General features: G+C 47.5%; 1 protein-coding gene across 1 annotated transcript; it reads right to left on the reverse strand.

Annotated features, from left to right (window-relative positions):
* Nucleotides 1–10,384: 10,384 nt before the first annotated feature.
* Nucleotides 10,385–13,161, reverse strand: LOC120844170 (myb/SANT-like DNA-binding domain-containing protein 1). The gene is made up of 3 exons (XM_040215819.1): nucleotides 12,920–13,161; nucleotides 12,324–12,450; nucleotides 10,385–10,828 (listed from the first exon to the last, which is right to left on the reverse strand). The coding sequence occupies exons 1-3, from the start codon at nucleotides 13,159–13,161 to the stop codon at nucleotides 10,385–10,387; spliced, it is 813 nt and encodes a 270-aa protein (XP_040071753.1).
* Between the last annotated feature and the right edge of the window lie 487 nt (nucleotides 13,162–13,648).

Here is a 13,648-nt window from a genome sequence, read left to right on the forward strand (position 1 = left end):
CGCCTTGAAACGTGGATCGCACCTCTCGGCCAAACTCGTTCTGCTCCTTCCGCCACATTAAGATACTTGGAGTCTTCTTTGTTCACGCTAGTCAGGTGCCGTAAATTGTATAACAATTTTTCTGAACCTTTCCCAGGGTAATCTGGGGACAAATCGGTCACCTCAGAAAGACTCGTTCAATTTTTTCTTAATGCCCCGAGCGATTCGCGCGCACGTGCGCAGTGACATCGGCACATTGATCGGCCAAGAAGCATTCGCGTCGAAACGACCGACTGAAACTTCTTTTTACATAGTGCTCACGATGACTCGCTCTTTATTTGGCCAACTCTCGACCTATTTCTGTTGGGAAGGCAGTGTGAAAACGTTTGTACACAAACTCGCAGCCCAGACGTCATGCCGTAGCGGTAGCGCTGTTGTCGGCACGGCGCAACCGCAGACGCTTTACGCAAATCTTGTTTCTGCCCCGTGCTCCCATCTGGTGTGGGAAAAAGCAGACTTGTTTGTACACTTCGTGTTGGTTTAGATCCTCCTGCAGACAGCCAAGAAAACTTTTACGTTGCTCTGTGGAGACGGTGGTTGTTGTTTCGTAGCGGATCCCGTTCGAGTTTCGTGTCGGTATACGTTTCAGGGAGTAAAACTGAGTGTGGAGGAGTCACAAATCTCGTGCGCTGATATCTGGAGTTGCTAGTGAAAGATGGCGAAAGGGCGCTACAGAATACGAGAGAAAGGTACCAATGCTGCCAGCTAATGGAAATCAGTTGCAGTCGTAAGCGCAAATAGTGAGAACTATACGCAAAGTATACCGTGAACCCTTAGCTTTGTAAAATAAACGTTTGGCTATTTCTCACGATAATAATTTAGTAATGCACTCATTAAACTGCATTCACTTTTGATAGTTTTCTTCTTTTTTTTTTTTTTGGTGTACGTGACAGGCCTACGAAATTTCGGAAATGTAGCGGTTACGTGATTTCGCCTTTCCCTGGGAGCATCCAACCGCAGCTACCACAGCGCGAGGCTGCCTATATGCTTTAGTGTTACGCCGACACGATGCCGTACACCTGCGCGCTGTGCAATAAAAAACCTTCGTAAATGACGCGACTTTCTTTACACCGGTAACTACGCAGCAGGGAAATTCTCGATGTATGAATTGATAAATATATGCAAATCTGTACCCCTTATAACGGGTGGTAGCTTGCGCCACCTTGCCTAGAAATTTGAAACCAAAAGTATGGTTCATCTCCTCGCCCTTCTCAGCCAATTGGCTCCCTTTCTTCATTTCTGAAACTTTCAAGAGGCAGTGTGGGATATCGCTAGGATGTTTTGACTCGTTTTTTACAACAATACAATGTGCCATGGTTCTTTGAAGAGCGTAACATCTACCAGTTAAAATGTAAAGCTAGTTGCTAATCATGTGTGGGACTCCAAAAGTCTGCCTCCATTCTCCGCCGCTTGCGGCAGCCGGAAAGCTTGGGGAAATAGTGGACCATTTCCTCCAGGGTTAGTATATAAACTCTATGGAACGTTGTGGCCCACTAAGTTAAGAGGGAACATTTTTGGCTAAATTGAGTCGGGGAATAACAGGCTTGCCACTTTTATTTAAATCACAGTGTCACGTGACGACACGTCACATGGCGTCACGAGTTTTTCGCTAATATTAGCGGGGAATTGCAGTGTCGCCACGTCACGTCACAGTGCTGTCTGTTACACGTCATCGCAGGCTTCCCACTAAAACTATCGGATACATTTTACGGCTATATTATGCGGAAAATCGCAGTGTCGGCACTATGCGTCGTCACAGTGGCACATGACATCATATCATATGACGTCACAATTCGTTTTGCTTTATGTAGCGGAGATTTTTCACACACATAATTGCGCTATCTTATAACTAGGCGTCGAAACAAAAACTACTTTGTTTCACCTTAAGAAAATGCTGCGCGGAAATTTAGATTTCGCAAAATAGAGCCACAGAAGCGTTGAACGGGACGCTACGAACTCCAAAACATCAGTCATACGTCAATGTCTCAAACAGATGGCCGTATTTCTGGAGAACAAAAAGGCGCGATCAAGCGAGGAATGTGACGTCATGGTTTTCCCGGAACTGCTGAGATTCATGGGAAGCGCTTCTTTTCTCCTCGCTTCAACTCACTTGCGCGAGGGGAAGAAGCGAAGAGGAGAGGAAATTAGAATCGTAACGTGACATATGCCTCGTTAGTCTTCTTGGCCGTGTTCACTTGCGCACTTTTTTGTTTCCGAAAATACTGCCAACTGTTAGAGATATCGCTGTATAAGTGATGTTTCTGGGGTTTGCAGCGTCCTACTCAGCTTTGTCTTGCGAGCTCCAAATTTCGGTTCAGCATCCCTCTACGTCCAGACGCAGACGACGCTACAAGCTAATGGTACCAATCACACATCGTCATGGTGCTCTTTATGTTTCTGTACGTGTTGCACCATTTCAGAACCAATCATAAATTTGGGATATCCTGCGCAAATAAGAGATCAGTTGTAGGCTTTTCTCCTTCCCTGTCTTTTTGTTGATGGCGCCCCGTGCTCCAGAGTTGGCGATAGAAGGGAAGACAGGAAGAAATGTGCAGCAAAGCATAAACCTTTAAATCGCTTATCACCGGGCGAAAAAGGCGGAGTCACTGAGCTGTGGACGCATGCGCAGCGTCTGATAAATCGCACAGCAAAGCAACAGCACGTGTTCAGAAGGCCTTCAACAGCCCAGCAGACAAAAATTGCTGCGCGCAGAAGGCAAGTTTTGCAAAGGACTATACATCGGCCATATTGACCGGTGTGTATTCGGCAGAGCGCGTTAGGATGCAAGCTTTCTCGATCTGGTCAATCTAAAGGGGCCACCTTCCTTAGCACTGTGGTACATGCAGATAAGTGTCAGCCAAAATATGAGAACAGCACGATTCTTCGGAGAATGGCTGATAAGACTTCTAGAGAAATTTTGGAAGGGTACGAGATAAAGAGGAAGGTGGAGGATAAAGGTGTAAACGAATCTTCAGTTTATTTACACTCAAAACAAAAGTTTGTCTTTCTGACCACATGTTGCCGCGGTTACGTGTGGTTGTTTTCTTCACTGAACGGCAGTTTCAATAAATGCTTAGTTGAAGTTGAGTGCTTGTTTTGTTTACACCGACTATCTCTGTCCTTGTTGATTGTGTGCGGCATCGCCAATTCAGGAATGAAAGGGAACCGCCGGCATCGCCACTTTGATTTCTATTTTTGTTTCGTTGACTCTTGGTCAGTCCGTATTTGTTTCCTACCACCTGCAATATCTTTTTTCAAATCCCAGTCTCATGTTAATTTCACTATGGTAAGATTTTGCCAGGTCTCCCGCGCACTAACAGCTCAAACTCTGCTATAATCTAACTGTTTTATACTCAGCAACCATACTTATGGATTCATGAAGGCCAAGATATAATTTTCACATAATTTAAACCGGAGACACACGGACAACAAAAATGGAACAAACACATAAGTTTAAAATACAGCGAACACATGTAGATGTTTGCTTTTTTCTTTTGGTCCGTCCGTCTCCATTTTATATTACGTGAATCAGTTCGCCTGTTTATTAGCTTCGTATTCAAACCTTTTACCTTTTCTTTTATTGCGCAGTAAATGCTCTCGTCATTGGCTTTTATAGAAAATATATTATTCTAATTTCATTCTAGTACAAAAAGTCACGCTCAAATTTTCGGACATTTCATCATTGTATCAATCATCACTTCAAAGTTGGCATTCCTTATTGCCTACATCAGCCTATACCCATTCTCCTCCCTACCTAGAACGTCATCACTGTGAAACCGCCTGCCCCGCATCATTACTATTGATACCCTCATTGGGTTTTATTTATGGAAGGACACTACTTCGGAAGCTTACCTTTTAGTAGTATTATTTCTTTGAAATGTTCAAGGCGTATTCATCTCTGGAAAAAGGGATGGCATGCAAAGTTCTAAGTTTATCAGTTCATTCATAAAAAAGTTGCGTAACACTACACAAAATAAACACTGCCCCCCCCCCCCCTTCCCCCCCCCCTTGAGGAAAACCACTTTTCAGAAAAAGGTAATGATTATCGGCAAACATATATATATATATTCCTCTTTCTTCCTCTCTCTGTTCCTCTCTCTCTAGAAAATCATTAGTTTATAAAAAACGAAAGTTGTACTTGCGTGCCGTACAAAACACTCTCCGAAAAAAATCATCAAACGTCTGGTGATCTCCTAACACATACTTCGAGAGGAGCATCTGTTTAGTGCATGATTTCACAGCAGCGTCAGGCTATATTTTAAATTGCAGTTGACGTGCACTGTGATCAAATAGCGATTGTTTTGTCTTAAGCCGATGGGGTCGAAACCCCGGATTTTTATATACTAGTTTGCAATACGATTGTGTGTTTTGTACTTGCCTCTAACGATCACACCAGGAAACACCCACAATGATTGTTCCGTCTTAGCAACACCCCAAATAATGAAAGAACTGGGTAATCAGCTAAGTTTATATCTGTTACGTGCAGTTTGTTTGATCATACAAATGTGCACAAACACAACTCTTATGCCGTAGCAACTCCTTGAAACATGCGCTGGTCTCCACTTCGACGTTGGCACCCACTTCGCGCCGCGATCTTAACTAATCCTTACATGATTCGGCTTCACAATGTGTTCGCCCTTCTCAAATATTGCGAAAGACTCGACTGGCAGGCGTTCGCGCTCTGGCGAAACTTCAGCCTTCATCAAGGCTGCGCACCAGCCAGCTCTTTTTGCTTCCAATATAAAACAAAAAGTGCACCCCGATGATAAAGGTTTCCTCCCTCGCCACTAACTTGATTTATTGCAGTCGCGTCCTTCACCAGGAGGGACCACAGGACACGCCAAGCCATCGCGTCGTCTCCTAGCAAGGCAAAACCGGTTGTAAAACTGTATTACGGGCTTTCGTCATTGCTAAATGGCACGCAGGCAATAGTAACAAGTACTCATGATAAGATACCGAGAAGACATCATGCTTATTTTTTTTTATCATACAGTTTAATCTTGCGTTGAGCCCCAGTGCATTTGTCAATAACAACGGTCCTATGCACGGGTTTGTTTTGCGCACGGTGTCATGTTGTGAAGCCACCACTTACGGGAACTGCAATAAATGAGCGCATGTTTTTTTTAACCATTCCTTCCCCGGGGTCATGCCATTTTCAGCGCGAAGGAGAAAGCTACTACCACATCGACTTCACGCATCCCCTCGGACCCCTCTACTGGGCAGAGGTGCTGTACGTCGTCCAAACAACCCGCGACCTCATCTCTGCAGGACAGCTGGTGAGGAGGTGAAGAAACCTGTCACAACTGAAAAAATGCGACGCAAGTCCCGCGTAGCTTACTATAGCTCCATAGCCAATGGGATTCCTGCATTAGTCGATAAGGAATCCGGAAAGAACAAATGATGAGGCATGACATTTTATCATTTTCGTTCGGTGCCTGAAACGCTTCTCCGACCGGTGTGTCTACCGCGTACAAAATAAAAAACAAAAAGCAAAAAGAAAACAAGTGGTTTCTCCGCTTTTGCCAGCTGACGTCACGAAAACGCCATGCTGTCGCCGGCCGCGATCCTGGCGGTGTAACAGCGGCAGAGGTGGATGTGGCGGAGGCCTGTTCCGCTTCGGGTTGCTCTCCCGCTCGACAGAGCGTGGAAGCTCCTGCGGCCGGAAGTTGGGACGCCGCGATGACAGCGACGCTGGCTCTCTTTCGCGCTTTTCTTTCCAGAACTTCTACTCCCAACCGCCAACATCGTGACGTCGCACGACACTCCCGTTTTTTTATCATTATTTTCTTGTTTTTTGTTCTTTGGTTTTTTAGGTCATTTGTTCCCATTTTGGTATTACTTTCTATGCATGGGTGTGAAGTAGGACGCTGAAACACCAGTCGGAGGTGCGTCTCGGGCACAATAATGGGCCACGCCTGCGTTTCGTAAGCTTTAAATTGACAACTTAAAAAATGGAGGGTGGGGCGAGTCCAGGACGTCTTATTATGACTTCACAGTCAATGAGGTTGCGGTATTTGTCGCGAAGAATGACAAAGAGCGAATGGCGAAACAAGGAGCGTGAAGAAAAAAACGCATGGTCTTAGGTTGTCCCTAATACCCTTGTTACACGGGCGCCCTTAACTGCAGTTACGGCAAACTGTAGTTAAGAGCTCTAACTGCAGTTACCGGGAACCGCAGTATGCCGGTGTTACACGAACATTCTCTTCTCAGTTAGTGTAAGTGGTGTAGGGAAGATGATCACGTGATTGTTTCCCCAGCGAAAATATCCTCATAATTTATACGTCTAAACATAAAAAAAAACCGTTAGTTCCGTAACTTGCTTTATGTTACAATAATCTTGTGGTTATTTAGGACAGTTTGGTATCAAACATGTTCGTTCAGCTCTGGGTAAAATTCGAAGTCAGTCTGTCAACACTGGCAGTACTCGACTGCTTTCAACTGCGTAGCCGACAAGACAGCCGAAACAATCCACCGCTTTCTGTGTCGTCTGAGGCCGTCTACTTTGTTTGAGTCTGTGACCGTGCCCGCGTTTGTCTCGCTGTTCCGTCTTTTTGTCGGACTCGTGTTTCTATGTGCTTTGCTGTCTGCTCTATCATCAGCGAGTTGTGCACTGTGAAGGTTCGAGTCTGCACATCGCAACGTCAAATGGCTCTGAGCACTTTAAGCAATCCTGTGCTGGAGGATGAGGACGAGCGCAACTTTTGGGTCATGTTCGCCACTCATCAAGCAGTGCTTCAACGGCGACGTATGCAGGAGCAGAGCGTACTCGCCGAGATCGACGAACTGGAGGCAGAGCAGAAACGCTCTCAGAGACGACGCAACCGGCTCGTACTAGCGGCTGCGCGACTATGCTCCCGCGAGCGGCACGTCTGGGCATATCCCCGTGCGAAGTCTTGGTACGAGACTACGCTTCCATACTTTCCGGAGAGTACATTTCGACAAAACTTTCGAGTAGATCGCAGCACCTTCCGATACATCGTAAGCGTATGCGAGTGCATGAGGCGGAACGACACCAACATGCGTCAGGCCATCCCTCTGGAGAAGCGTGTCGCAATTGGCTTGTATCGCCTCGCCACCTCTGCGGAAGACAGGACCGTCGCGAATCTTTTCGGCGTCAGCCGGTCGTCTGTAAACATCATTTTCCGAGAGTTTTGCGCAGTTCTTTTGAAGCGTATTGAACCACGGTTTGTGAAGTTCCCTCAAGCCCATGACCTGGCTGAACACATGCTCCAGTTTGCAGCAATTGCAGGCTTCCCTCAAGGCGTGGGCGCCTTGGACGGCTGCCACCTCGAGGTGTGCCCGCCGAAAGAGTATGCCTCAGATTACCATAATTACAAGGGGTGGTATAGCACCATTCTTTTGGCTGTAGCAGACCACGCATACAGGTTCCTGTATACAAACGTTGGGTCACCTGGAAGGAACCACGACGCAGCAGTATTCCGGCGCTCACGGCTTCCGGGCGTCCTGGCTGGCGACTTGTTTCGCTCGGAAGCAAAAACCTTCGAAGGAGTTTCTGTTGGCCCTGTCCTGCTCGCGGATCAAGCTTTTCCCCTGCAGTGCCACATCATGAAGCCCTTTCCGCAGTCTAATGCTGCTGGATCCCCCACACAGGCTTTTAATTATCGTCTCTCCAGCGCTAGGAGAGTAGTGGAAAATGCATTCGGTCGGCTCAAAGCGCGTTTTCGAATTCTTCACAAGGGACTCGAGTCTGACATCGACAGTGTAAACAACATTGTTCGTGCATGTTGTGTGCTCCACAACATTTGTGAGCAGCTGAACGATGGTTGCGATAAGAGCTGGCTTGACACGGTGCGGAGCGACGACAAGAGCCGGCCTCAGCCAGTCCGCTTCAGCAGCCGGGAGGAGCCATCAGGAGTGGCAGTTAGGGACGCCCTCGCAAAATACTTCGCCGCAAACTGAACAGTTTAAAGGGATGGTGAAGCGAAATCTGGCTTCCTCAAAACACGGCTGCAAAGGCGTGCAACGGGATGCTACAACCACCAAAATATCACTCGTACTGCGATATCTCGAACGGATGACCGTATTTTTAAAAAAAAGGAGGTGCATTTGACAGATTTACGTCTTGTTTTTCCGAGAAGGAGAGGGAACGGTCTCGCGTCTTCTCCGCCTCGCCGCCTTGAGGGGGCGAAGCGAAGAGAGGAAGAAACGAGATATCTTGACGTCGCGCGCCTCGTCGGCCTCGTTCAATCTGACTGTTTTTTCCAAAAATATGGCCGTCCATTCCAGATATCGCCTTATCAGTAGTGTTGTAGGGATTGTAGCATCCCGCCTACATCTTCTGCGTTGTTTTTTTTAAATCCAAATTTCGGTTCACCATCCCTTTAATGCGGCTGCCGCCATTTCTCTGCCTGTTCGATCCTGCTGTGTTGTGCACTTTTGGATAAGGAAAAGCCTAGTCCCAGCTTACAACAGCCCGTACAAGGTGGTCAACCGCCAAGAAAAGTATTCAACCACCGACATATATGGACGAAGTGATGTGTTGACAATGGAGCATCTAAAACCACCGCACCTCATTGCTGGCTATGCCTCGTCTCTATTTACAATTCCAAAATAGAGAGAGTAAACGTTTTATGGCATCACTAAGTCTGGTGCCCGTGGTTACCACTCCTCGCCCAGCACTTTTTTCACGTGCTAGACTATAGTCCCTTGCAACTCAAGGAGGTAGGGCAAGGGTAATGTGAGCCAGGGAGGGGGAAGCAGACGGAACGCTGGAGGAGAGAGGGGGAAACCTCTTTCTCTCTTTAGCGTTCCGTCTGCTTCCTCCTCCCCAGCCAGTCTTACCCTCGCCCTACCTTCTTGAGTTGCAACGGACTATAGGAGTGGTCAAAGATGCGGTTCATTGCCAGGAACGGGGGGGGGGGTGACGACCCATTCTTCCCAACTGGTGGGGTGTCGAGTCTGGTTTTGGTGATGGGAGCAACTTTTGGGCATTCCCACAGTCAATGTTTGTTATTAGGGTAGATGCCTCAGTGTGTGTGTGGTGCACCGCTAATATAGTGTTTGTGATGTTTTGTGAATAGTCTGTTGGTTTGTGCAAGTCTGATAATTGTGGCATCCTCTCTAAATGCGCGTGACGGGCTTTTAAGGAGCGACATTGTCTCTAAGTTCTTTTACTATGCATGTTCTGGATTCGTGTAGTGTCCTTCTGTGGTCGTTTGGGTCATAGGTTGTCGGCCAGGGAGTTGAAGGGCCCGGTAGGCTGCTTCCTCGGGCGAGCTCGTCAGTTTTCATGTTCCCTTCAACTCCTAGGCTCCCAGACACCCGTTCGATAGTGACTTTTGCATAGGGGCGTTCTCTCTAGGCTTTTGATAATGCAGTCATGATGTGCAGGGTTAGAGTATTGTTTTTGAAATCTCCAACGGCTCCTTGGCTATTTGTTCAGATGGTGATAGGATCTTTCCTAGCGTGTGAGGTAATAGCTTCGGCTATTGTTACTGCTACCTGTTCTTGTCTGTTTGTTGTAATGGTGCAATTCTAATTGTATAGTGGGTATGTAATTGGCCACATATGTGGTAACAACGGTGGGTGTTTGTTCTGTTAGAGTAAGGGGGTTGCCACGAGGAGGTCAGCGTTTCCGTGTGATACTGGGTTATGTGAATTTCTGGTGTCCCGGTAGTGTGAAGTTGCCATTTGTTTCCTGAGGGAGTATGATGTCAGGTTTTGTAGTGGCTTGTTCGATGTGTTGGACGAGGTGGCTCTTTTTTTCGCTGGAAGCCTCGGCAGTTCCATTGCCACATGGTGGACTTGTGTATGTTAGGTTTGTATCCCATGCAAGCGAAATGATGTAAAGCATCCCATAATTAGCCCACTGCACCAACTGTGAGCTTTAACAAGTGGTGCACGAGAGCAGGAGCAAGCTCGAGCAATAAAAATTCCAGTCTTTGTTGTTCTTCAAAAGGTGTGGCTCGTTTTCCAATTTTTTTTTTACATAGCCATTACTGTTTATGACTACAATGCAATCGAATGCAAAGGTGCAAGCGAGCTGGACAAGAATGACGAAAAAAATCCCTGGAGAAGAGGAACAAGAGGGACAAAGTACAAACACAAATCTCCAAAAACAGCTAGGCGACTGGTGATCGACCAAAATAATCCGCCTGGTCCGGGTATCGAACCCGGAACCTCTCCATTTCCAGTGGAGTGCTCTACCCCTAACCCCTGGTTAGCTGAGTTGGTAGAGCGCTCCACCTGTAACGGAGAGGTCCCAGGTTCGATACCCGGACCAGGCGGATTTTTTCGGTCACACACCAGTCACCTAGCTGTGTTTGGAGATTAGTGTTTGTCCTTTGTCCCTCTTGTTCTCCTTCTCCAGGGATTATTTTCGTCATTACTCTTTATTCTTTTTGGATGCGAAGTAAGATTCCATCATGCGGAGCATGCTCGCTTGCATATCATTTGACTCCTTTTGCAGTTGAAGCAATTCTTTCTGCCTTTTCAGTCTTTTTTTTTCCATTTTTGCGGCCCGTTCCGTCTCCTCTTGGTGCATTGTCAAAAGCTGCTGCATAAGTGAAGCCGCTGGCCGCTTGCGGCTTTTGCTTTGCCCGATGCTACTGGTACTGCTGCCGCCACTGCTGCCACTCGCGGTCGGGGGGCTGCTGCTACAGCTCGCAGTATCTGTCAGGCTCACGCTTTGCGAGCCTGGGTTGTGAGGCAACACGACTTCACTGCCACTGCCCTGTGTGGCGCTGTCCTCATACGGCGTGTCATCGTCGCCTTGGTCCCAGGAGGCGAGCACCTCGGCAGCGTCTTCCGCCTCGTCAACTAGTGGCACCTGTGTATAAGAAAATATCAAAGACAACATGTCTGTATCAGGTATGGTGTACTAGAACTGGGAGGTGTGCCAAGCGCCGCTCACTCCCGGGTGCCACCATTGGACACTGCTGCACTGTGGCGCTGCTACTGATCAATCCGTGACATCACACATTCCAGCATAGCTTGGCCCCCAACTACCAGGTGGTATTGGGAAATCATTTTAAAATTGCTTTTCTTGCATTTACAAAAGACTGGAGTTAATAAGCTGCTGTCATAAGAGAGACCATGTCTACTCAAAGAAATAGGTGCTAAACTTTTTGCTTCCGTACCTTTTTAAAGGCATGCTGAACCGAAATCTGGATTCCACAAAACACGGCGGCAGAAGCGTGCAATGGGACGCTACGAACACCAAAACATCACTGGCACAACGATATCTCAAACGCATGACCGTATTTTTCTAAAAAAAGAGGGGAATTTGTGATATGTTGACATCTTGTTTCTCCGAGAAAAGTCAAGAAGGAGAGGACACAGCCTCGCGTCTTCTCCACCTTGCCGCCTTGAGGTGGCGAAGCGAAGAGAGGACAAAATAAGATAAGTTGACATCACACGCCTCGTCGGCCTCGTTCAATCGCGACCTCTTTTTACAAAAATATGGCTGTCCATTTGAGATATCGCGTTATGGGTGGTGGCGTACGGATTCTGGCGTCTTGCCTGCGCCTCTTGCATTGTTTTCTAAAACCCAAATTTCGGTTCGCCATCCCAATAAGCAGCCTCATAAAGATGGACAAGGCTCATTACACTGCAAAGTTTGTGTTAATGGAGTGACGTGCAGCTGTGTAAATGCTGGAAAATGAAGGCTAAAGGCTGGTTCAGAAATTTATACGACTGACTGTTTTACGACCACCTACAACGGAGTGCTAATATCGGGTGCTATGGCAAGCCAAGGGCTGCACAATCTATTGCAATCAGGGAATTGCAGTATCTTTCGACACTGTGATCCCCTGACTCACAGAAACGAGTCAGTCAAACAACCAACGAAGGGGACACACTAAGCTAAGCATAATTGTGGCTGATGGTTGTGTACATATCATCTTGGTAGAATACTGTTATTAATCGGACAGAAGCCTGTTCATGACTTTTACTTGTGTCAGAATTGCTGTGCTAATTACGCTTAGCTCGGCCAGTCCCTTTCTTTGGATGTTTGGCTGACTCGTTTCCATGAGTCGGGGACTCTCAGTACCGAAAGAGGCACCTACAAATGCCTGTGAAGCAAACATCGGCAAGTGCCGTGGCAAAAATTGCTGCTTTGCGCCGATAAAAAGAAAAAAAGACGAGACTTGCTGAAACCTGCAAGAGCAATTCCGCTGCACAGGGTAGGCAGGATAGGCACGGTGTTTCAGAGTGTCCCTGCTATGTCGCACAGGGGGTACGGAACGGCCACACCTTCCGTGTTACACCGAAGGGTGTTCGTAATAGTACCTGCAGTTCACGTCGAGCCAATTTACCTCACATACCTCGACATTCTCCTCTGCCAGGAACTCGTTATTAATGGGCAGGGACCCCAGGAAGTTGTGGAGTGGCCAGTAGAAGGCCCACTCAACACCTTTCGATCCTGTTCCGGTGCAGGTTTGCCTCAGCTTCCTGGAACGAACCAAATTTTTTCAATCATCATTTAAGAAAATAGATACTGGAACTGGAGATATGAGAAGTTATTTTCAGTGCACGAAACTTCACTGCAAACAACGTCAGCAATATTGCTGCGGCATGAATTCGTGCTCCAGCGGTGATAGGGCTGGATATCTGTAGCAAAACTCTTCAAAATATAGTTGTAAACAACCCTACTCCATGTAGCTTTGGGGAGATGGGGCTTTCATTTAATCGCGCCGAAATTACCAATAAATCATTTTATCCAGTTACTGCAGTACTAATAGTAGGGATGACTGGATATATTAACGGGAAGCAATAAACTCGGCAAGTTAACCATTCGGTGGTTGCCGCAGGCACGGAGCCGGCGCCAGTCCGTCAAGCCTAATTTCCAATTTAATCGCTCCAATAACAGCAGCCTACAAAAACGTTATTGCTACTGCAGCTGGGTGAAATCCGCACTCACCGGTATTGTTTGTTGAGGTTTTCAAGCTTTTGGCGGACTTGTTTCCCCGTGTACGGCTCTTCGCCACTTCGAAGCCCGGCGTTGAGCTGCGCTGCCATTGCGGCGTAGATAGCCGCATTCCGTGTGTTGGACCGCAGCGCGGGCAGGTTCTCCTCCCAGATCCTTATTAGGGCCTCGGTTGTCGCGACAGGCCAATTTATCCGCTTTTTGGCGACACGGCTTGCTCCTTCGGGCGCTGCCATCTTGTCAGTTACGCGTCCAAACTGAGGTTGCCAAGCTCAGTTTAGGCTAACTATGGTTAGCGGGCAACCACAGTTAGCTCTGCCGTCTAACTGCGCGTAACTGCGGTTAAGCTAACCGCGGTTATGCTTAACTGCAGTTAAAACGGCCCGTGTAACTAGGGTATAAGACGACTTGAAGGCGAAAGCCCAAGCGCCGATGCATTAAAGACAGACACATGATATACGGGTGAGGCGGTACCGCGTCGGACTACTGAACACGAGGCCGCTGGTTCGACGCCAGCCAAGGGACCAGAGCGAAAAGAATTTTCGGAGGAATTTAGTGCGTCCGCCGATCCTGGAACAAGTAACGCCATCTCGTGGTCCAGTGGCGAACAATGGCTTTTAATACGTTAAAGCATAATCCCGGTCTTAAAAAGTCTGGATGAAGCGCGTGGCGCGAGCTATCTGTCCCCAAAGTTTTCCCTACTAACTAGCTTGAAGCCAGCCG

The sequence above is a fragment of the Ixodes scapularis genome, unplaced genomic scaffold, assembly GCF_016920785.2.
Source record: "Ixodes scapularis isolate PalLabHiFi unplaced genomic scaffold, ASM1692078v2 PGA_scaffold6__148_contigs__length_123643588, whole genome shotgun sequence".
Lineage (NCBI taxonomy): Eukaryota > Metazoa > Arthropoda > Arachnida > Ixodida > Ixodidae > Ixodes > Ixodes scapularis.

Excerpts from the sequence above, each read along its gene's own strand:
- LOC120844170 (XM_040215819.1), bottom strand. The coding sequence starts at position 13,161 with ATGGCAGCGCCCGAAGGAGCAAGCCGTGTCGCCAAAAAGCGGATAAAT. Across the intron at positions 12,451-12,919 it reads AACCTCAACAAACAATACCG|GAAGCTGAGGCAAACCTGCA; the intron begins GTGAGTGCGGAT and ends GGTTCGTTCCAG. Across the intron at positions 10,829-12,323 it reads TGGCAGAGGAGAATGTCGAG|GTGCCACTAGTTGACGAGGC; the intron begins GTATGTGAGGTA and ends TCTTATACACAG.